At 33.4% G+C, this 26582-nt stretch overlaps 1 protein-coding gene across 1 annotated transcript in view; it reads left to right on the forward strand.

Annotated features, from left to right (window-relative positions):
• LOC122715457 (zinc finger protein chinmo-like) overlaps positions 1-25971 on the forward strand; it is a 30211-nt gene extending 4240 nt beyond the window's left edge. The window contains exons 2-5 of the mRNA XM_043937671.1: positions 6865-7092; positions 23194-23414; positions 24721-25106; positions 25704-25971. Coding sequence (XP_043793606.1) covers positions 6865-7092; positions 23194-23414; positions 24721-25106; positions 25704-25971 — 1103 coding nt within the window. The remainder of the gene's footprint in view (positions 1-6864; positions 7093-23193; positions 23415-24720; positions 25107-25703) is intronic.
• Positions 25972-26582: the final 611 nt, after the last annotated feature.

Below are 26582 nucleotides of genomic sequence, written 5' to 3' on the forward strand. Positions count from 1 at the left end.
AATATCTTTACGAGCATAATTGATATAGATGTCGTTACGTATCGTATTTTTAAGCTTCGAATTTTTTGAATTTATTAAATAGATTCGATATATAGAAGAGTTGAGATTTTTTTTTAAAGATATGTATCTTTGTGAGCTTGACCGATGTATATGTGTATATATATATATATATGTATATGTAAAATAATTTGCATTTAAAATGAATACACATGTGTATTCGACCTTACTGATTGTTATCATCGAAACGCCCATAAGTATTGTATCGTTGAATATGATGTTCACAATATCGAATAGAATAAAGAAAAAATAATATATCAATGTAACAACTGTCAAGTAGATTTATACATGGGAATTATTTAAAATAGGACAAAACTATATAATAATTTATAGTAATTGCTTTTTTTATTCATAAACGTCCATCACTGAACACTTGTTAATTTTAAATATATTGAGATAGGTTTTATAACCAGATTTTTAAAAGAATAATAAATATTAATAATAGATTTTAATAGAAATAGAAAAGAATTAAATAGAATAAAAGAAATATATTGATTGTGATACAATGTAAATGAGTTAATGAAAACGTGGATTAAATCGAAATTTCATCTTACTAATTTTTTCTTTCGATATTGTAGAAATATTGTTCAACGATTATCTTACATGACATATCCCAACAATTCAAGCAAATTACGCAATTATTCTCAAGATATATTTACATCAAGTATCCCTCTATCTCTTGGGTGGTCATGCATTCTTCTTTCAGACTCTAATCTCAAGTAATTATTCGTCAGTATATCAACTAAATATATCTATTCATTTGACAATTATTCGCAATAAATGTTCATACTAAATTCTCAGAATCGTTAATTGACAGTCACACCTTCTTCAAAACAACAGATATCTGTTGATGCACCAATGTTGTGGATTCAATTCATGTAAATATATTCAAAGAAACAATGTCGTTTACGTCACAACAGGATCCTTTCTTAAATTACTTCCGTTCAATAGTATCTTTCTTCTTCGAGGCGTATTCGTTTTCAAAGAAAATGGACATCCTTGTCTGCAGTAACTCACGCCTTTGAATGAGCCGTGCCGTTGGTTTAATAGAATGGGTTATCAAAGCAGTGCCACGCTCTCATACCTATTGAACACAACCGGGAGCAGCAGGGTCCTTAATTGAATCGGCGAAATAATTCAGTTACTAGCTACACAGCGTAATGCACTAATGCAGTTTTCTGTCTGAGAGAAAAAAGCGGTAATTCGGTTCGTAGAATGCCCGCCTGAAGAACCGCCATCATCCCATTGTTGTTCACATGAATGTTTTTGCTCTTGAAAATGTGATTTTCGAAAGCAAATTTTTAAATAACTTTATAATTTTCTTCTTCCTTAATTAAATTTATTTATAATATTTTTCAAAATTCAAAGTTTACTATACTATAATAGTAATTTAAGAATTATTAAACGTGCAATGTGACATCTATAAATAATGTTATATTAAAATGCATTTTTTAATAAATATATATGTATAATACATCACATATAAACTTTGATCGATGCTTTACATGATTGCATTATTATTAATAATATAAGAACGTATTTTATTAATGTCGATAAAGAGAGTATCCCCATTCAATAACCTGTCAGAATCCTTCCCGCGTCAATTCATCTGCGTCTTATTTCGTTAATGTTCGTTATAACACATCGCGAGGTCAAAGTGAAAGCCGTAAAACAGCTATACAACTTCTCCAACGAAACGTTAATTCCACTCTCGAGAAATGTTCTTAATTTCATTACAACGGAGCACAATTTTTCCGAGCTTATTGTATTATATTACTGCGAAAGAATCGTCGACTCAATAATCAAAGCTAATTAAGTACTGATATTATCCAAAAATCGTCAACTATTTTTTTTCCCCATGTTTCAAGATATTCTTTTTAAAATATTATCTATAGATCGATTGCCAAAAGAGAAAAAAAATTCGTACATAGTGCATCGATGTTTTCTCCTTAGAAATTCTCTGGTGACATAATACGTGTCGCCATAAGAGTCCAGTGAATTGTTTGCCCAGTATATACATACATATATATATATATATGTATAAGTGTATATACACGGCATATATATATATACACAATGCTAGCGTGAAATCAGCGGCCGCGGAACTCGCGCCGTGATAGTGCGCGTGCGCCGCGCAGACTGCGTGTGCGCTGCAGCGCGTACTCATCCCCGCCACTCCGTGTGCACACGCCCGTGTGCAGCGCGCCGGGCAAGCGTATGCGTGCGCGTATTGCGTGTGTGCGTGGCCAGGGGCGCGCGTGCGGCCCCTCAGCGACCTTGAGCCTCCTCGATCCTCCCGCGAGCCCCTCCCCACTTCTCTGCTCTCCTCTCGTCCCATGCGCAATATCTCCCTCCCCTATCACCGCTGCCGCAATTGCTCTCTCTGTCTTTCTCTGCCGCGCTCTTTCCCTCCCCCTCCCTTTCGCTTTCCTTTGCTCCAAGCGCCACGCAGTCAGCGATGGACTCGAGACGCGTTCGGAATTGATTGACCGTGAATGTTGAATTTTTGGGTTACGTCGGAGAGAGAGTTAGGTATGTATGTTATAGGAGCAGAGTTCTTTCTAGAGATGGCTTCGTGAGATTTGGATTTCGATCGAATGTAGCTTAAATTAAAAAAAGTATGATTGAAATACCGATTTACTTTTTATAAAAAAAAATATTGCAATTGTGATATAATAAGATTTTGATAGCTGATTTTACTTTTTATTTATGTCGATATCCAAAACATTGATTTCGACAAGTATTTCAGATGATGAATATGATTTACTCAAATCTATATTATCAAAACCAATATGTTTATTTCATTATTATTTAAATTAAGAAAATTTTCTACATAATAATGAAATTATTTGTAAATTCGTAGGAAAAACCATTGCTAAGCGCCATGCAACGATACTTGAACAACTAAATTTCCATTTACCTTCTCTTTCGTCCTTTCCCTATTCGTTTTCATACCCCTCCCTTTCATTACTCTTTGCTGTTACGTCCCTCTCTCTCAGATCTTTTTCTCTCTCATTTCCCCACAACTCCTACGCTCTTTCCCCTTTACTCTTCTGTCCCCTCACGAAGCTCGTCTCTTGCACGCACGCACGCAATACCGTAGCAGGGAGTGCACACTAAATTTTGGCGGACCAGGAACGTACTCAACAATGTTCTACGATGGTGTCATCTCTGAACGTGGAATTCGTAAATTTTCCTTGAATCGCGTGATAAATAGTTTTAGATTAGAATCTTTGATATACTTTATAACTTTTCGTTGTTTCTTTAGATGGTAGTCCGGAAGTTAATCATGTATGATTTATTTTCACATGTTGATTTATGTGAGAATCAACATATTAGTTGTATTTTATATTTAAAATCTCGATATGAAATTTCTTATAAACGTATTGCTTGCGAATGTTCAGTTCTACTCTCGTCTGAGCAATACGGGGTACGTTCTACTTAAACGTTCCTTCATAATATAAATATGAGTTTTAATAAATCTAATCTATATTTTCTTGTTTATATTTTTGATTATAAAAATATTCTTTCGTTTTATAGCTATTTGATATTTTATTAAAAATCCTATATTGATAAAAAAGAGAACTTGAAATCTACTTTTAATAAATATTTAAGATACACATACATATATATACATGGAAATAAACTTTATGCAGATATATTTTATTAATCACGTATTTTGATATTAAAATTAAAAAATTTTTAGAAATATAATCTGATTTTTATTGTCTTATTCTAATAATTTAAAAATAAAATAGAATGCTATGAATTATTTACATAATGATATTTTCATAATCAATTATATATACCTTGTCATATTAAAAAATTTGGCGTAAAAAGAAAACCTAAAATAAAAAAATATCATCAAACAATGAAACTATTTAGAACGAACATGATTTGTAATTTTCGCGCAACTAACCAGAAAGGGTTATTGTCAATATGGAAAGTGACGCGAGTTGGTCATTTCGTTCCGATTCACTCAACTGCTCGTAAATTCTCTCCATGACCTCACTCGAACACGCGCCTATATATTTCAAAGCAACAGACACAACTTATTACAGGGCGTAACTGCAATTTTTATAACTGTGAATACTTTCTATGAATACTTTTGACGCTTCTCTTTCATGATTCTTTCTTAAGGTCGAAATCAGTCGCGTTACATAAGGCGTGGCACACGTGTGCGTTCAAGAACATCGTTTACTTGTCATCGAACTCTTTATGTAGTCACTTATGTTTGTCTTTCAAGTTTCGGCATAACCTAAGACAAATATTCCTTAATACTTTGAGTTTGAGCATTTTTTATATTAATGGACAGTTTTTCATAGTTTTCTCGAATCTGACTTTGTGATAATTCGTTAAAAGGAATTTGAAGTAAAAAGTCTGTGCGATTAAGATATGAAAGCGTGAAAATTAAATTCGTTACGATTCATTTTTGTAAACAACCAAAATTTGCTGAGTAACGTGATAGTTTCATAGCTTCTAATGGACTATTCAACAGAAGTTTTTAGAGATAGATAATTTTTGTGATAAATGTTTAGCAAAGATGTTATTAAATTTTTTTATATTTTGAAGTTGGAAAATCTGCGATTATCGGAAATAGAATGGTGTTAATAGAAAGTTTCAAATAAGAGAAATCAAGAATTATTATTTGTTCAATTTAGAAATTAATAGTTCTAATTATTTGGCTAATTTTTTGACTCATGTAAACTTTGACAAATGTAAACTATTTCATATAAACATTTTGACATTTAGAAATGCATGAGAGAAATAGAATAAAATCATTTGAAACTTGAAAATTAACATAGCAATAGTGTATATAAAAATAAATTAGAAAGTTAAATTATACAATTTTATCTATATTATTTATATATGAAGTATTAGAAAACTTTTGTTTTAAACTTTTTTAATATATTTTCATAATATTATATTTTACAATTGTTTCAAATCAATATCATATTCATATCCAAAAAATTCGAATCGATGCCAATCCCTATCCAAAGTAATCGGTAAAAATTGAAAGACTCAACGATGCATTCTCAGTCAGTTCTGCATAATCCACGGCCGATTAAACTTTCCGATTGGCAGTGACGTAATCGTGTGATCTGTAGTAACGAAGCCAAAGCGTGCAATCGTGATCCCTTCCACTTGAATCGTTTTTGCCAAGTGGCGCCACGTTTTCGCGTTTCGGCCCTGACACGTGTTAGATTAGAAAGTGGCGGGGATGCGCGATACCTTAGAAGCGTTAGAGAAGGGGATGGAATATATCGTGAAGGAATGACAAAGAGACAAAATGACAAGGAAGAGACGAAACTAGACGAAAAGGACAAAGACAAAGAGCAATGGGGAGGAGAAGGAGCCAGGCCGAGAATAGAAAGAGATAGAAATTAGTAGTGACATAGAAGAGGGGGTACAGAGCGCTACGCGAACTAAACTTCTAGCCTTAAGCAATCTCGCCCCACCTCGTAAAAGTCGAGTCTTATACTCCCCTCTCCCCTACCCAGTTCTTCCTTCGCCACCAACGATTCCCCTCCTCCCACCTACGCGACCTTCCCTCTTCTTCCACCGTACTACCGCCACCCGGTCCCCCGAAAGTACACCGAACTCACACTATTTCGTCTAACCGCATTTGCATCGGCACCGATGACCCATATTCACGTTCTTCCTCCACGCAGCGATACCGCCATCGATTCCTCTTCTCTTTTCTGTCACCAGAACTCCTTTCTCTCCTCGTATAGTCGATCAACCGATCATTCTTTCGCGCGCATATACCATCCTCACCGTCGTTGTCACCGTCATCTCTGTCGCTCGCTGTGAGCAGAACGGAAAACGAAGAACGAGGACGCGCGCAAGAGCAACGGAGACAAAGATAGCGAGAGCGTACGCCATCGTCAAAGAGAGAAAGAGAGGGCGGACAGAGTTACGCGCGATCCGATGCGCGATGCAAGTCGGTGACTCGATTTCGGCCGGGTAAGACTACCGTGATAGACTCTATTCCTCAGTGTGTACGCGGCCAGTGTTCAGATACATTACCGGTAGAAGGTACCACGCGTCTTCAATCCGTTCCTCTTCTATTCTCATTCGTTCCTCGTACGGTTATTCGTGGCTCGAACACCAACAGGCAACGTCAGTGCGATCGAGGACCACTCTCGCGGAGGATCATGTGCCGCGTGGACACGTGTACGCGGTGAGACCGGTGCGGAGACTATACTACTCTGTTTAGTGAATTCGAACGATAAGAAAGAATCAAACAAACGTGCATCCTGTGTGACCCTGAAGTGTGATCCGAATCGTGTACAATTGTTTGTCACGGATGGTGCGCGATTATCACCGATGTATCGGTGTTGAGGTTGATTCGAGCGGATGGTAATACGGTTCTAAGCATTGGTAGGTTTTGCTCGAGTTTTTATCGCTCGTACCACGGAAATCCAGTTCCATTGTGATTCGGAAACAAGATTTATTCGATATATCGATTTTTAAATGATTCGTTGCTCTAATGATTGATTATGGGTGATGGATTAATAATAAATTCATTAACGGCACGATTTTTTTCTGACGAATGTTGTATGTATATATATATATATATGTATATTTTGGTATTGTGACACTTAATATTTCGATGATTTGTACTTACGAATAATACACTTGTGGACACGTATTCGATAAAATTTTTTTTAGTCGATATACGGTTATATTTTAAAATTTAGATGTCGTTATATATTTTGTTTTAGTGTTTTTATATTTGTCGTTTTTATACGCACGAATTTTCGAAGGATAGTTTGTAAAGAAACATTGCTTTCTGTACTACAGCTGAAAGAACTGTTGGGCACGAGCGCGATCAAGAAGGAAAATACCTACTTGAAGGTGGCAGAGACAGGGGTGGCGAAGGTCACGGGGTCGAGCCTAGGGGTGGCATCATGGACTCTCACCAGCAACAGTTTTGTCTCAAGTGGAATAGTTTCGGTAGCAATTTAGCGACAGCATTCTCAAATTTGTTCAAAAGCGAGAGTCTTACCGATGTCACCCTATTCTGCGAGGGTAAGTTCTTTCAATTCTTACAATTATCACGGTATAAACACGAAAAAAGGAAAAACTTTTGCAAAACGATACGCGATCGTAAAAACAAACCTGCACAACGTTTCTTAATAATCCGATTCTTTTCAACAAAAAGTTTTCGCTACCCACCTCGAAAATAACGAATCGCTTAATCCGATTTCCATCGACCCACTCATATCGATATCGTACGATTGCAGTGACAACACGATATTTCGAACAGTAACTTCGTTTTCTTCGTTTATCAGTTAATAAAAAGATACGAAAATTTTCGTATCGCTACGAAAAACAATCGCATCTCACGTGTGTTGGAAACCTCGTGCGCCTCCATGTCTGATCAAAGCGGCGCCATCACTCCTTAACGCGCAAACATGCTCTCACCTGTCGACCTCATGCATACACATATGCAGCCGGCTGCACGATTCGCGAGCCGGTGCACGTGTGCGACTGCAGCCGAAGTGCACCGGGCGTCGATTGCCCCGCCCCTACCCCTGTTTCGTCCAATCGCGCGGCGTGAGTCGTGCCACTCGCGCAGAGTCAGTCGGCATGCATGCGAATCTCCGCCGTCCTTGCACATCGTTCTATATACGTTATATATATATACGTGTCTGTGTGTGTGTATAATACAAACACGTGCAGCGTGATACTAGTGTGCGCAATTCCCTCCATGAGACGAATGCAACATTCTTACGGATTCGTCCGTGCAAAACCGTGCAGTTCGCAGCGAGCCGCGGTGCAATGCGCTCATTGTATTGCGTCGTTCCTCGTGCGTGTGACGAACGCGTCGTGCATTCGATCGATCGTGGAACGCTCTTCGCAGAGTTTATAAAAAAAAAAAAAAAAAAAAGAAGACGAAGGAGGAGGTGTTTTATGTTTGCTCCAAAGATAAAAAAGTGTTATGATTGCGTTAAAATTTTTTATCGTATTGCGTTTATTGCAGCCATAATTGTGTGATACGAAAATAAGTCGCGAATAACGGTGATTATGTAATAGTGCTTCGACATTGTTCCAATGTTTTCACCTCGATTTGAATTCATTGTTTATACATCGTAGCGCAGCGAATGTTGGTAATCACATTGTGATCGATGATTCCTTAATGAGCAACTTATTTCATTAATACAGAGGAAAAAGGTATGAATATGGATTTCTTTAAAACGGTAGAATATCTCATATGGAGTTATCAAAAAAATATTTTAATAAAAGTTGTTTGATTCAAAATAGATTTATCGTGTACGAATTATTTTTTCACAAAATAAAATATGTAATTTTCGATTTATTTGAGTATTCCGTATAAAAAAATCGTATTAGAAAATATTGTAACTCGAATTTTATAAAAAATTTTTTATACAAAGAAAAATAAGGAATACGCATTGCGATATACTTTTTTATGCTTCTTATCTTTCACATGATAAGTTTTACAAACTTCAAATTAAATCGATTAATGCAATTCAAAATTATATAATTCCACATAACAAATGGAATCTCCTTCATTCCACCATACAATGCTCCCCTTTGAAATTTTTGTTAAAACATTCTTTTGATAACTTCGATCTCTCGTTCGATTTAAAGAAAACACCATGTACGTTAGAACTTATATATACTTTCGATATATTTTCTTATTTTTCTTACGTGATCTTCATGTTACGTGATATTCAATAAGCATACACTTAATATTTTCACATTCTCGATGAAATAAAAAAATTCTCGTAAAAAACAAACGATTGACTCATTGCGTGCAATGACTTACACGCGAAGGCTTACAAACGCTTTTACGATTTCAGTAAAATTTGGTATGACATATCAGCAACAGCGATAACGGTAGATACTGTGTACAAGATAGATATTAGTCGCTTTATCGCACATTGGATAAACAAGAATGTGCAATTTTCGTGGCACGAGTTTCTTTCGCGTTTTTCTCTTGCTTTCCTTATCTTCTTGTCGCCGAGCGTCGTTAGATCGACAAGATACAAGAATAAGTAAAAAACCAAATGAAATATTTCGTTAGTTCGACACACACTGCACTCGATATTATCGTACCGTTATGAATTCTATCTTTGAATATAAAAATACGAATGCGTGGATATTGGTGTCAGCTCGATTCGATATAACCTAACGATGTTTCGACGTTGAAATGCAATACGTAGAGAAAGTTGTGAGCGACTCGTATCGATCGATTAATCACTATCCCTCGCGAAGACCGTAGAACCGCATGCTTAATTGGTTACTTGGCCCACCACGCGCTGTTTTTTTCTTCTTCATGATCGAACAGAGACTAACTGTGCTCGGTCTTCTTTCGCTTGGAAATGGATAACGTAATCGATGAAAGTTGATACGACGATTGAACAATCGAAGATTGTGTATATATATATATATGTATATATATGAAATTAAAATTTGCAAGGCAATAATTTGTTGATCAACGTAGTCGATCGTTTTAATCGATGAGATATTATCTTTTATATCGTATATATCGAACTGTTTCTTTTTTTTTTTTTTTTTTTTTTTTTAATTAAAAACTTTCTCTTTTTGTAATATATTAGGAACAATATAGAGGATGCTAATATATATTTTAATATATATATACTATTTTTCTAGCTTCCTCTAATCCATTGAAAAAATAATAACATTTATTCGTAGTTATTACTGCCTTTTAATAAATAAGTTTCGACTGATTAATAAATTTTTATACACCAATTTTTGCAAATATGTTTTACGAATATAACAACACTCTGTACATCTTTAACAATCTCGTTAATATTCAAGATGCACCTAAATTTAAGAATTTCTACTTAAAATTCACGTTAAATGCCATATACAAATGATCCATTTACAATGATTCAAAACTATCGAAATAGAGATTTCCATTCATCGATCTATAAACCATTTTCTTTTTCACATGCAATTCGTCTCGATCCTGATTCGCCGGATAGCTGAAGCTCCACCACGCGATGCGCGATAAGCCCCCCTCCCCGTTGACCCCCTCCCTCCAAATAAGAGTATTACACTTCCGATTATACATTTTATGCTCCAACGCGAGATATAAATTTTTGTACGGTACGCTATACCCTATCCCCCTTATCCATTCTCCTTTCCTAACGCTTTCTCCACACGCGCGTGTCCTGATTTCACGTTCAACGGTGTAACGTGGCCTGTGCCAGTGGAACAGTTCTCTTTGGACGAAAGGAAAAGAAAAGTTTCCTTTCCAGTCTCCTCCGGATGGAGACCTGTGCCCGTTGTTGTTTGAGGGAAGGTGGGCGAAAGTCGACGAAAAGCCCACCACTCTTCTTCCCTCTTCGCTCTTTTCTCCAGTTGGATGGAGAAACAGGGAGGGAGAGGGTAACTCGATGCCTTGTCGCCCGGAGTGTGGTCCTCTGTTCTCTGAGGCTAGGAGAGGGTGAGAACGTAAAAGGGAGTCGGGTGGGAAGGGTTCAAGGACGAGGAAGTTTGGTAGAGGAAAGGGGGAGGACAACAACGCGCTCAGTATGCTCCAAAGAGGAGGAGATCGTGCGGTTGGGCAACGCGTATAGATGTGTGTGTATGTGTATATACGACAGTATGTGCTGCACGGATATATGTAATCGTTGGGAAGGTCCAAAGGAAGCCGAAAGTAGGTCTGGGTTACAGTTAGATCTAACAGTCTTCTTCACGGTCTTCTTCGACCGTACATAGACGATGCACACTGGCTCAAATGTTATATCGGCACGTGGTATGGTTGTAGATGGGTATTGGCACGCAACGATTGTGTATGCGTGTGCGGATGCGTGTGGGACGACGTTGCGTATCTTGCGAGCTTGCGGAGGAAAACTTGTGGAGGAACTTTTGGATCGAGGTTGGAATGTTGGGTGTAAGGATCGATCGAAACCAGTTGAGATATTATAGTTTATTAGAGATTAATTATTTATTAATTATTTATATTTGTTATTTAGTGTAATATTTTGTAGTTTGTATTTCACAATACTTTTTTTTTTTCTCTCTTCTGGATATTGTTGTTTCAAGGAAACATTATTTGTATGTAAAATATTTATTATCTCTCGATGAGTAAGTGAGATTAATCGTGGCTTAGTCCCTTGGAGAGATGAATTTGTATTAAGGACAGAAAGGATCGTTATATATTTTCCTTGTGATAAGAAAGATTCGCGAGAAAAAATAATGTACGTGGACATACGTGACGTAGTAGACGTTTAATTATTTTTCTCGATGGATTAAATTATAACGTATATTTTAAAATACGTATATCGCAAAATTCTCTCAGTTTTAGATTTAAAAGGGAGAATTTATTTACGAGTATATCAAATAAAATCGATTTTTATAGAAAATTAAATATCTAAGATTGACGAGAAGAATAAAATGGAGCGCATAAACGCGTCATTTATATTGATACTGATTCAATGTTGGGAGTTGCATAACGTATCAAGGCGAAAAGATAAGATTCGTGTACATAAATCTTTCGCCGTAAGAAATGTGTCAAGCACGAAATGGGAACACGTGTATCTGCGATACGAAAATATTCGGGCTAAAATCGAGAGAGAGAGAGAGAGAGAGAGAGAAAGAGGGGGCGGGGGAGGGGAAAAAAAGAGACGAATTACGTACAAATCGGAATTTACAAGTGTTATCATCAGAAAGTGTGCTTGTGAGCTGCACGTATGAGCGCTTCTGAATGTGTGAGGCGTCAAATTAAACGAAGTGTGCAAGCGACACGTGGAACGTTAGAAACATTCATATACCGTTTGACTGTGTTCGAGCGGTGTCCTTAGATGCGAAAGGCGGTTTCTTATGCGGCAATCGCGACCAAAATTCATTTGAATATGACCTAAATAATTGCATCCATTTGCATACACGGTACACGCGCGTTCTAAGAATACGAATGTAATATTTTCCTTCGAATTATTAGAAACACAAAAAAGATTTTTTATAACGGATTTTTAAAAATCGTTCGTCGATTCACACAATGGAATTTTTCTTGCCTTATTCTTTTTGCCAGATTATACGTGGAGAGATATTTAATATCAATTGAAATTGTTGAAATTGGATCGAATATTACATTTTTGCTTCATTTATTATTTATTGCGCGTTTTGAACCGTATAATGTAAGGTCACAATGAAGTTTTGTGAAACTATATCATTATTTATTTTTTATATTACAAATTATCATTATTAACGATATCGTTATTTATAAAAATATTATACTAAATACTTTCTAAAAAAGAAGTTCATCCTTCGAGTGTTTTCTCTATTCAGTTTTCCATGTCTTCGAAATTTGATTTTAAGAAGAAATTTTTTTTAAAACATTCCGATACTTAAAAATATAATATCAACAATTAATAATTTAATAATCAAAAACTTTTTTCGTATTTAAAAAATCTGAAATTTAATAATCGTCGTCATTCCGAGCATTCGAAATAATTATTCGTGATAATTTTAGGAAAAGAAATATGTTCGTCGCGTGTATCATTTATTACGCGATATAAAATTTATTTTTTAGATTATACTTCGCTCATAAAGAACACGATTTGATCAAATCCATGGGCGATACGAGCTGTACAGGCGATTATCTATCTTGATCAATCATTGTTATTGGGTCACTGTGTTCAATGCAACGCGATAACGCGCACTAGTGACACCATACGTATCTAGATGAACCAAACGGGTACAAGCAGGAAATTAGGCCATGTCACTAGTTCATGTTGCAACTAGGAGTGACATGGAAACACGCACAGATGCCGTGGCTACTATGCGTGGCTGCATGTGCACAACTCGTGAGAAGCACTCGCATCCTCTCTATGAAATCCATATGTTTTACAACTTTCTCTTAGTTGTGAATTATTGCCTTTTACCTATTTGATTTTACATTTAAATTTATTACGTTTAAAAATGTATAGCTCATGTGGAACACGGAGCTATGGATAGCGGAGTTTACAATCATGTTTTATTATTTATTCTTGGTAGATTTTATTGTTATCGACAGAGTCATATTTAATACTTTATGATTTATATATAGTAACAATTGTTACTGATAATTCATGGAATATTTCCTTCGAATAAATATTCTCTCTAATTTAGTGTAAGTTCTAATTTGTTTAATTTACAGAATTTCTAATTTAATTATAATTTTTATTTTGAATATATTAAAATTGATTATTGTCTTAAAAAACAAATGAATAGAATAGAAACAAATGATATAGATTAAATAAATAATGTATATATATCTATATGTATTTTAGTAAGAAAATTTATTTAAAAGATAGTATCTCGATAGAAATTTTTTTTAAATTTTTGATGATTATTTATGATATTGATATTAAAATAAGATAATCTTCGACAATTTACGACGATTTAGGTTATCCATCGTTCATTGATCGCGAACGACACACTCACGCTTTTTGTGAGCACAAATAACACGAAACGTGTGTTATCTTAGTCGATAAGACCATTCGAACGCAGGTACACTTCCGCCATTTGAATCTCGAACGATTCAAAAATATAGAGAATTCTCGGCAGAACGTAACACGTTGTCGCTATTTTTATTCGCGAACATAAAGCGGTCTGTGTCCGGATTTCAGATTTCCGAGCCGAATTCCCTTTGAAAAAACTGAGAATCATGTAAATAAAACAGCTTGTAATTTTTTACTATAAATTATTCAAGATTTGATTAAATTTATTATAAGAATATAAAAAAAATGTATTATTTCATTGCTTGTATAGCTTTTATTATTAACTAATATAATATTATTAGAATGTTATCTGTATTTAGTTTTTTATATTTCAAAAATGAATAATTGCAAAACAATTATTTCGAATTCGAGTTAGAAAAGGAAAAAAAGGGACTGGAATTTGATGATTAGTCGATCGAAAAATCATAAATCATGGAATAATACAATTTCAGAAGCTCGATACGCGGCCGATATAAAGGGGACAACCGAGAAATGGGGAGTGAACGTACTTGACTCGTAAAGTCGTGAACTCAGTGAAGCGGAGTATATACTTCTTAGAGTCAAGGTTAGCTCTGATGCAACAGGATGCCGGCCATTGACATCATATTCCGTCCTCTCACCAATTCGTATTCGTACACGCGCTAGTAATTCGCAAACTTTCGTAATCTCTCTCTCTCTCTCTCTCTCTCTCTCTCTCTCTCTCTCTCTCTCTCTCTCTCTCATTTTTCACTCATTCTTATTTTTTTATCTTTATTATATTTTGATCAAATAATTTTTCTAGATTATAATATATTAAAAACTATTACTCTAATGAGTAAAATTTTTCAATTCTATTTTAATTTTGATAAATAGTATTTTTATAAATAATAGATAAAGATAGAATTAGTAATATTAATTATTATTTAATTTCGTTAAATATCTTCATCTTTAAGAAATATATTTAATCAATTCTTTTCTATTAAATGTTCAAATTAATTTTTATATAATAAATATTTTAATATTTTTTATATATTTTTAACATGTTAAATTCATGAGTTTTAAATTTTTTTTATAAATTATTAAAAACAAATGCTCCTAGAAAAATTAATATTCGCTTTTGTTCTGACAAAAATATGTTATTTTAAATTATATCTTCATTAAAGCAATAATAAGAAATTTTTCAATGTTGCTACATGTTTTTGAAAATGATGAATACCAACTTACAGAAATATTTATCCATATTAAAACTATGTAATCTAAGGAATATTTGGTTTTTGTTTTGCATTTTAAATTCGTATTTGTCAACATTAGAAAAATTGAGCAACATGGAGAAACATTGAGCAATGTGCAGCATGAAATATCAATAAAATACATAATTTTTCTTTATTATTAAATATATAGTATTAAATACATACTATTTTAAATATAAAACTCATAAAATAAATATAAACTTAAAATATATAATTACGCAATTCAAAATTAAATAGTTTATATGAATAAACTTTATTCAAAATTTTTCATACAATGTAAATTTGTAATAATATGTCATTCCAATCATTTACATATCTATTAGATTACTTATATTTAGAGACATACATTTACACTCTAAGTAATTTTAATATTAAATAACAAATATCACGTATTTCTCATTTATTCCAAAATATATTAGATTCCTCTCACATTTGAATAACCCATATGTCTAATCGTTTAATTCAGAGAGCAAGATATCAACAACTCGCTTAACCGACAAGACAGCGTACCAGTTCGATGAAAGACGACCATAATTCAATCTCCATACACCAACAGATCGTTCATCGCCGGTTGAAATATTTTGGCGTTGCTTTCACAACGCGTCGCGTTCCACTCGTTCTCCACGTGCAATCACAGTGATTGATCGAGCGCTATATTCAATAGGTAAGAGGCTATGGTAGATTATTTCGGTAGATTTCTCGATAATCTATTCTCTTATTCGCACAACAAGATTTGCCGGTTACGAGAACCTTCTTTTGCCGGTTTTTGTTAGAAACGTGACATCCATAACCGCAAATGATATTCACTGATTTCGCGGCATTTTTGAACGTAAGAATTCGTGGAATATGGTGTGTATAAAATATACCGTAATCGTAGAATTACACGTGAAACCAGTATTTCTTTCTCGAGTGATACTGATTCGAAAATTTTGTAGTCAGAAAAAATGTGAACTTATTCTCGTTAGTGTTGACCGAAATGCAAAATAACATGGTCTGCACGATCCCCTTTGACCTTGCTTGGTTCTACGGAGAAAAACAAGATTGATAGTTCTGTTTACTATGTTACGGTCGATACACGCGCGCACCGTAAACTTAGAAATGTATTTTGTTTGGAATTTGTATGCACGTTAGAATTTGTACTTGAAATTATCACCTTGAATTATAGTTAAGGTAGGTACTTACTTGTTTGTCGTTGTCGACGTGTTTCCAAAGGAATTGAACGATTTTATTATTGAGGACTTTTGTAGATAAATATAATAGAGGATAAATTTAATACATACATTTAAGATATTTCTTTTTTTGTTCTAATAAATTTTCTCTTTTTCGTTAATAAAATAATTAATGAAATACCAATCAAATGTAAAAATATTCTTTTTACTTAAGCGGTTAATTTTTTTCTGACTTTTGAAAAAAAAATATATTTGTGAAACGCGTGGAACTATGGGTGATTTCAAGGCTTGGCGTTTTGTTAGTATTACAAGGCAAACGCAGAGTTGCGAAATTTCACGTTGTTGATAGCATTGCTGCTGTTATCAGATTACTAGGGTATTAAATACCATGTGGTCGCGAACGTAGATCGATGCGTTCACTTTTTTCGAAAATATTTGTGTGCGATCGCGTAATAAAAAAAAAAAAAATAAAATAAAAAAAGAAATCATATAATCTTGTGCACGATGTTACATCGTAAAATATAGTTAAATGCAGGTGCCCACGTACTGATAATTCTTTCTCGAATCGAGAGTTAATCATCGAGAGACTAAGTGGGTCAATGACATAATTACACAACCCGTTGGCTTAACAGACTCGTGCGTGCATTTATGGTCTTTGTTGAAACAGACACAACGCGTATAAATATAATTGCGATATCTTTACTTTTGCCATGCCGAATATACATAGGAATTTTTCATTTTTTTTTTTTTTTTTTTTTTTTGTATAAAATCGAATACGTATCTTTTCCTTTAAGTAATTATTTAAAAAGCGAATTTTCTATTTCGATTATTTTTAAATATGTTGTTAAAGACCAAAACAAGTTTTGAACAATTTTTTTTTATAATATAACCGCCGTTTGATCTTAATTTTCATGATATTTGCAAAAAAAGTTTGTTGTTATATATAGAATTTCTTAGCATGCAATCAACATTTATCTATTGTTAAATATAAACTAATACGTATAACGGATCAATTAAAATGTAATCAAAAAAGAATTTTTTTATAATAAAAATATCTTTATTAATAATCCATACCAAGTTTGTGTATTTCAAAAGTTATTGTATTTCAAAAATCATCACAGTTATTAACATCTATCTTCATATTAAAAGTAATGATATTAATTTACTCGTTATATAGTTTGAAAGTCAGTCGTAAATGTGATATGTTTATACAGGGAATTAATTATATTCGTGAAACATCTTTGGTAAGTCGATAGAAGCTAAAACAAACACAAAAATTGGTATATAAAAATATTAGTTAAGCTTATATTTATCAAGTTATAAGTAATTGAAATTCGCTTCATTTAACGCAAATTTAAATTGTTTATAATTTAATAAGTAAATCTCAATTGACATTTTCATATATCAATTTATATCCAATTTATATATATTTTTGTTTTGATCTCTAGAATCATTTCTTCAGAATATATATATATTAATACCTTGTAAACAGTTTATAATATATTGACACATGGTATCACAAACGCATATCTATAAGTGAAATTTTATGTAATAATATTTTTTTTTGGAAATGTTTCGAAAAGATTGAACGGCAATTTCAAAAGTATTAAGTTGTATTAAAAAGTGTTTAAAATCTTGATTTCTATATTCAAAAATTATCGAAATAGAAGATAACATCTTCTTTCTAAATAATTATTTTCGTTTATTATATTTTTGATGACTTAAATTTAAATTATTTGAAAATTAATTTGTTTTGTCAGTAATTTTATGTAGAGATTTTTTTTAAAATTTGAAAAATAATTATAATAGAGAATTGAAGAAAAATATGTTTTAGAATTGTTCGATATGAACTCGTAAATCACGCATTATTAGATTAAACTGCATTTTTTTTTATTAAGATAATGTGATTTGTTCGCTTAGTATTTGCTTATATTCATTATTCGTATTATGAAAATATAGCTAGAAATTATAATATATTGCTTATTCAGAATGAAATCGATTTAAAAACTTAAATAAGTCTATTCTATTCATCTCAATATTCATTTGAATATAATAAAAACTCATGAATCCATATCACTTTGTTTCGAAACCATTTCGCATTTAAATATCACAAGCATATGTATATGGACTCGTAGTTCGTATTGAATATTTCCATCCGACGACAAAAATCACTTCTGTTCTGTGTTGCAAAACAATTCTCAAAAATCATACTTACATATAAACGATAGAATTAATTAATAATTGTAATAAGTATAAATAATAAAATTCTCTGTCTCGTCTAGAATATTATTTACATCACGAACATTTTAAATATTAAATGTTTAGTTCTAATCGTTGCAAATTGTCCACATGCGATTGCACGACACACGTGGTCATCGATGCCAATTTTTCGACCGCGCGACTAAGTTTCAAAGCTCACGGCCACCCCCACCACTCGTCGATTTTCGCGCGCCCGAATTCTCCCGAACGAGTGTTTGGCTCTCTCCCTCCTTACCCTCGCGAATCGTCCCGATCGTGCAGCCCGGCGTGAGTATATATAACTAGGCGAAGGAAAAACATGTGCGAGCGCTGCGACCTTGGTCCCACGCGGCCATTGGCCAGGACCAAAAGAAGCCGATCGCCGTGATTGGTCGGTTTGCTCTAAACGAACCGCTGCCTAGGCATCGTACATGTGATCGCACACGCGTATATACGGAATCTGGCGGCAAAATTCAGCTACAGAGGGGAACTAGCTCGCGCACTCTGCATTGACGACCTTGTCGGGCCATTGACCGTTGTGTTCGTCCCTTAGATCTGTCTTCCTTTGTCGCTATAACCAACAGCCTATCGTATTCCCAACGAATCAACCTTTTTATCTTTTCGCGCACTTCAAAAGAGGAACATTTCGTGTTATTAATTTTTGTACATTACGTATGATGCACGTGATTCGAATGTATGAAAAAATGCTGTGGAAAGATGATTGCTCATTCTTTCTTCGAGAAAGCATTCTTTTTCGAAATGGATAAAGAATTATAATAGAACTCCATTTTTCATAAGAAATTCATTAATTATGATTTTTATGGCACGATAAAATTGTTGATTAATTATTTAACTTCTTTTCCAAAAGATTATTTTCACGAAATAAATGTGTATACATATAAATTGTAAAGAATACATTTGGAGATTTCGTTGCAAAAAATAAATTAAAGATTCGATAATTTTTGAAGTAATTTATACCGTTTCCGGGTTCTCCGTATAGATATACGTGCACGGAGTAATAGAATTACAATGAACGAAACGGTGAAGGAAACGATGACCATGGTAGGAAACTGAAAACCCTAGCCCATAAAACTCCTTAGCAGCTGGCCTTGAAGTATGAATAGATTGCCCGTGAAGAGTGCATTGCTCCGTTGCGTAACTGAACGCGTGTTATTTGCAAGTTTCTTCTCGACGTGGAGGTTATAGATGTAGTGAATTAATTTCTCGTTCTTAAGCTAATAGGCTTCGTTTAACAGATCCTTCCACTGATTGTTTGCCTATTAAGAACTGTCATGTTTCGTTGGCTCGATTCGAATATTCGTGTATCAATTTCTCATGTCATGATGTAAACAAAATTTAAAAAAATATCATTATCACAAAAATAAAATTCGATTTTTAACGATCTTCTTAATAGAATTACGTCGAAAAATTAATTTTTGTATTTAACAGAGTCTTGGATTTAAAAATGGAAAGATTCAAATTTTTTATAACAACAGATCTCAGATAATCTGAAAATTAATTTTTATAAATTTTTATCCTAGGGATCTCGATTTAAAAAAATTCGAAAAAGATAGAATCTCGAGTAAAATTCATTATCGATGCGGTATTATATCTGATATGCGTTTAAAAGCTAAGATTAAAAATTTTTGTAGAAAACGATAATGTTGCGCTCGCGATAGCGTTAAAATAGCATATAAACAATGCGTATTATTTGTTTATCGCTTCATTCGGTTAAAAATCATTCGAATGAAGGTAATGGTAATAAATTTACTGTTGATAATTTTAAAAATATTTTTATAATATATTCTTATGTTTCGTTATAATGTTATACATTAAATTTTTAAAAATAAGATGATATACATATTTAAAAATTAATATTGAATTTTGAATTGAAATTTTGACGAACATCAAAATTATTTAATGTTGGCTATGATAACATTTCATATCTGGATACGTAATACATGTTTAGAATATAGAAATACATGCAGAATTTTTAAAAAAGATAGTGTACTTCATTGAGTCCCGAAGTTATTCATTCCATGGCGTGTGAGTCACCATGATGGTTACCAGAAGCGGAGCTCTTGGACGAGAATATTCTTTTGTGCACTATTCAGCTAAGTTAGATTATGAAAGAAAGTAAAAGCGTAAACAATTTAACATAAATTTCATTTGCTTTTTAAATCATCCTCGAATTTTAAATCTTCTAAAAACCTTTCATTTTTATGCATTACAATATATTATAATACTATGAACATGCAATAATTTAAATAATAATAAAAATAATTACATAAAAATCTCCAATCTGTAAATTAAAAATCGATTTTATCCCTCAAAAAAAAAGAGTTTCCTAATAAAAACTTATGAATATAACATTAATTAAATTTTGCAAAATTAACCAATCAGAAAATTAAACGAGAATAAAAGAATCATAATTAAAAGAAAGTTAAGAGAATCAAGTTCGAAAGTATATATATATATAAAGTAAAGAAAAAAGAAATCTATTTTTCAATCCTTGAAAACGCGCCATTGCCGTTAGATTTAGAAAAGAAACTGTAATATAGGAAAGAAGTTGGTATCATTTCGTGATTCGTAGGAGTGTTTTCAGAGATTCCAAGCTGAAACACATCCGTGTCTTATTTTTGCTGCGCCGATCCACACAAAGGATACGGGAATGCCAGGCACATGTTTCCGGGTCCTGGTTATGAGCCGTTGGCATAAGCCACGAACACGCTACGCAAAACGCCTACACACGCACACGCGACCCGGTCGTTGGCCCCTGCACATATACATCTAGGATGTATATTTGGCTTGGATACCTGTAACGATACACAGCTTGCTATATTTGGTAGGTTGCAAATATTCGAGCCCTTGCGTTTCTCCATTCATCGTGAATTTATTTTCTTCTTTTTCTATAGTCGACTTTTTACCGATATTCGATGATACGTATTTTTTGAGTAGACAAATTTTTATATTTTTTTTTTTTTACAATATAAAGACGATTTCTTCGAAAGATCAAATTGCTTTTATCGTAGGATGAAAACGAAAGCGTTGTCGCTTATTTAGTTTGCCAAGGATCGACAATGTTGAATAGATTTTAGGAGTATGATAAAATTTAAATGTAAAAAATAAGTGAAAAGATAAAGAAATAAAATATCGAATTATTCCAACCATTTTAAATATGGTAAGCAATTTCATTTTGTTTTAAGATATGTTATTTTTAAATGACTTTATTTGAGATAATTTATTGAGATAAAATAAGGAGATAATTACATACATTTAATAACATTTTGATCAGATAACATTTGGATACATCTGAATATGTCTTTCAATGTAGAATTATTTTTCTAATTATTGAAGTTGAATTTACAATTTTATATACAAATTTATTAATATTTATCGTTATCATTATTTATTCAATCGTTCAAATGATGCATTTTATGATCAAGTATATACATCCATGAGCTTTTTAAATCAATGCAAATCATATAATCGAATTTAGTTGGGGCGAAATTTCAGAATAATTTGCACACACGTGGAGGCGAAGGAATGGCCCACGAAAGGGTTGAGAATTCCCCCTTTTTTTTTTTTTAAACGAATCTTCGAATGTCAAGGAGTACCGAAAAACTCGATACGCTTTAGTTAGGTGAGCCATTCCGAAAGGCAGGTGGTTTCGGCCACCTGGTCGCCTGTTCTCGCGTGTCTTCTTTTTTTCCCTTCTTGATTTCCTTATTCCTAGGATATCGTGTTATTGTGTCTCCTCTCATCTTCCCTGTTCCGTTCATAATTGTCCAATAACAATGTTTGCGTGAAGCTCGTCAAGTGTCCCTATCAAAAACGAGAACAATATTATATTTCTATTTCATATCTATTTTTGATTACCCTCTGTCCATAAATTAATTCAAGTGTAATTCAAAAATATTTATATTCTTTGCATCGAAAAGAAATTTGAATTATTCTCTTAACATTTCTTAACAACACTATTTTTTCTTAGAAAAAAAACATATTATTAAAGGATTAGGTGCTCAATATTTATCGAGATACACATATACTTATTGTTAAAAAATCTTCTCCTAAAAAAAAAAAATAATCATCCCTTGTCCCAAAATTCGAATCTAACGACGATTTCGATGGACAAAAGATACATATGTCCCTCACGGATTTTGTCGTAGAATCTGTGGCGGCGCCATATTCGTTAGACGCGCACCGATATCGTATTACGCGCACGTTACACTTGCGCACGTGAATCGTAAATTACGAAAGATCGTGTCCGAGGATGACCTACATAACCAGCGGGCTGCAAGAAAGGGCATCGGCGTCAAGCTGGCGTTGCTCCTCGGCTCCTTTATGTCCGTTCGTGGAGGGAAATGGAGAGCGAGTGGTAAAAAAGGGTTCGACAGTCACCACTTCCTTTGCACGCCAAAATTCCCGCGGTCCTTGCCTCGGATATGACATGAAAGCCGTGAGAAAAAAAGAGAGAGAGAGAGAGAGAGAGAGAGAGAGAGATCAGAATAGACGCACGAAACAAATTCGAGTAATTCTTGGAAAACACGGTTAATCCAACCCCACGGTAGTAAAAAATATTCAGCTTTTGTTGTTCACGTGGTTCTTATTATCTCGTCTCAGCTGTATACAGACAGTTTTGCTTTAGATATTTCGAATTGTTTATATGTCTAATTTTCAATCCGAAAATAATGAATGACAATTATTATTCGAAAATTATTTCCAGCCGAAAGTTTTAAAATTTCGCGATCTAATAAGTATTCCTACTCAGTACTATCGAAAAAAATTATAAATTCAGATTTTTGGAATATGCTGTCTTATCAATCTCGAAAGGATCGATCGAACAAACGAAATTCGTTCAAACGATAGGAATAAAAAGATGGAAGAAAAATCTATTGCACAAAACGAATCTTCGTAAGAAGCAACCAAATCGTAGTCTTGGAAGCAGCTTACACGAATGTTTGAAGGACACCGTGTTTCTCATGTATTAACAAATCTTTATTATTGCGTGTGTTCCAGGAGTAACGTTCAAGGCGCACAGGTTAATTCTCGCAGCATGCAGCAAACACTTTCAAGAGCTGTTCGAAGGAATGCCTCCTTCTCCCGCGGGACTGATCGTTATTCTCGATGGAACGAGTGCCCACAATATGGCGTCCCTTCTCGAATTCATGTACCGTGGAGAGGTACACGTGTCCCAGGAATCCCTCAGCTCTTTCCTCAAAGCAGCCGAATGCCTTCAAGTATGCGACTTATTTCATCTCTTTTGAAATAATTGCCCTAAATAGCAGTCACGTGTCTCGAATGCGGGCGCGTACTTTGCATTCTTTCGGGGAGCATCCTTTTTTTTTCTTATTTTTTTCACTTTATTTTTTATTTTTGGCCGCGATTAATGAACAGAAGTTCCTGTTCTTGGAACGTCGACGAACGAGAGTAAAACGAAGCTGTGTCAATGCTCTCTGAAAGAACGTGGTATTGCAACATTCTTTGTTTTAACATCGTTTTATTTTTAAAGAGATTTCTACTATTTTTTTTTTGTAGGCAAGATCATTCTTATGATTTCTTGTTTTGGCGTTAAATGATAATATATATGATATTAAAGAAATTGATAAAATGTTTATTATATTTAGGAAGAGCAATAATTGTATTATTTTGAGTATTTTCTTAAAATGTTAATGGCCGAAGCCGTCTAAGTTTATGTCAATTTATCACATAATAGGTTCTTCAGTATGTAATTTCATCTAGTTAGATTTTCATCTAGTTACTAAATTGTTTGATGTTATAATTATATACTTTCTGATTGAATTCTTTTAAAAAATTTCCATAATTAATGTAATATTTCTTATATTTCATTTGTTTTATCAACATCACGTTTCTTGTTAATATTTCTTGAATCTATTTTGTTTATTTCAAAATATTTTTATCAAATATAAAATTTTTAAATCAATTCTTAGTTCCTTCTACAATTTCACTTACTTTATATATATATAAAGTAAATTAAATTATTTAAGTTATTAATTAATTAAATTATTAAATTATTAACAATTATTAAATTATTATTGTTAAATTAAATTTATATATACATACAATAAATGAAATTGTAGAAGGAATTAAAAATTGATTTAAAAATTTTATATTTGATAAAAATATATATATATATCTAATAGAAATTGAAGAAAATTAAAGAGTATAAAAATTATTACAATAGAAATTATTTGAACGAATAAAAACATAAGGTTATTCAAAGAATATAACATAGAACATAATAATAGAACTTTTCTTGGATGAATTCTATATTTTAAGGAAGATAATACGCTTATTTACAACAAAACTGAAACGATGGAAAAATTCATCATTCTGTTTTTTAATGCCAATAATTTATATAATAATTAATAACATTTAACAACGTGCCCAACCCCTCGATTTCAAATTATATTATAAATTATATTTCTCCTGTCGCAATAATACTACGTATATATACATTCGTATTTTCTTTTCCACATTCTCCAAATCTCTTCGAATCACAGATCGATCCTTTTCGATTTGCAGGTAAAGGGTTTGTCCATCGAGCACGAAAAGCTGGCAGTAGCGCAGAGGCACGCCGCTGAGAACAATAACTCGTCCACGGACACCGGGGATGGTGGCGGCGGAAACGGTGGTGCGAGCAGCGGGAGCGGTGACAACGGAAGTGGGAACGTGAGCGGAAACGTCAGTGGTACCGTGAGCGGTAACGTGGGTGGTGGTGTTGTTGATGACGTTGGCGGAGGAGTCGGCGAGGTGAGCGACATGGGTGAAGCGGGTGAAGCAACCATGGTGAGAAACACCATAAAGAGGGCCCGTACACCAGCACCGTCTCCTGCCCCTGCTTACCCCGTGCCCAACCTCTACTCCGCTACCTCTCACTATTACGAAACCTTGCCGAAAAGGCTGATGAGGTAAGCCCTTTTACAAACTATACGTTCAACTATGGCGAATAGAGTCATAGATAATCGTAAAACGAAGAAGTCTAATTCCACGTTAAAGAATCGAGAGTCATTGACATTCCATCGTATCGAAGATTAATTTTAGCTTTAGGCTTCACCCTTTGATCAAGCGTAATAGATAGGATGTTATACCAAAGTAGGATGTTGCGAAAGAATTGTCGGTTAAGAAATATTGTAATGTTGTAGAAATGTAGTCTCTTGTGATTTAGTATTTTTCAAGTGTATAATATATTATATAAAGTAATATTTATATGGTGATCATGTTAAAACGATGTCACATTTACGGATAGATTCCTTCGAGAAATTATAGACTATGCTTTCTTATTCTGTAATTTCGTGTTTTGTTAAAACGTGAAATCCATAAATATATATATATTTATTCTAATATATATATATATTCTTATATCTTATGTTACGTATATCGTTATATTTCTTTATAATCAAACTTGATATTTCCGAATTGAAACTTTAGAATTAACTAAATTATTTTTCCGTTGCTATTTCTTGAAGTAGAGTTTGATATCGAACGTTTTTTGGGGATATTTTTAGATCGCCCAGCGACGTCGATACCCTGGGAAGGGCGAGTGTGTTGCGCGACGGCACTGCCTTCCGGCCCGCATCAGCGCCACATCCGCTTCTTCTGGAGAACCACTTTTACCAGCCGTTCATCCACCCTACAGAAACGCCCGCGCATCCCCACACCGCACCACACACACCCACGGAATTGGAACAGGAATTGGAACGAGCGAGGTCCGAGGAACGCAGCAATTGCGATCTCAAGGAAAGCGTAGCTGAAGGTAAATCATTCTTAAAATAATTATTATATCTTCCCTCTCTTATAGATTCCATTTTTTCTCTACAAACAAATCAAATAAACTATGCTAGCTTCTTTTATTGAAAATTATATCTTTATTTTCAAATTCTATTTCTTAAATTTTATCAATTTTTTTTTCTGGATTTGAATTTGAAGTTTTGTTCAAAGTTAACAGTAACAACAATTTAATGTGGAATCAAAAGTTTAAATATCTTGAATTATGTCTTTTATATTATTCTGCATTCGTTTGAAATTATATCTTTATTTTCAAATTCTATTTTTTAAATTTTGTCAGTTTCTTTTTCTTTGGATTTGAAGTTTTCTTCAAACTTAATAATAATAACAATTTAATGTGGAATCAAAAAATGAAATATCTTGAAATCAATTATGTCTTTTATATTATTCTGCACTCGTTTGAAATTATATCTTTATTTTCAAATTCTATTTCTTAAATTTTGTCAGTTTCTTTTTCTTTGGATTTGAAGTTTTCTTCAAACTTAATAATAATAACAATTTAATGTGGAATCAAAAAATGAAATATCTTGAAATCAATTATGTCTTTTATATTATTCTGCATTCGTTTGAAATTATATCTTTATTTTCAAATTCTATTT

The sequence above is a fragment of the Apis laboriosa genome, unplaced genomic scaffold (genome assembly GCF_014066325.1).
Source record: "Apis laboriosa isolate Shangri-la unplaced genomic scaffold, ASM1406632v1 scaffold35_cov144, whole genome shotgun sequence".
In the NCBI taxonomy this organism is placed as follows: Eukaryota; Metazoa; Arthropoda; class Insecta; order Hymenoptera; family Apidae; genus Apis; species Apis laboriosa.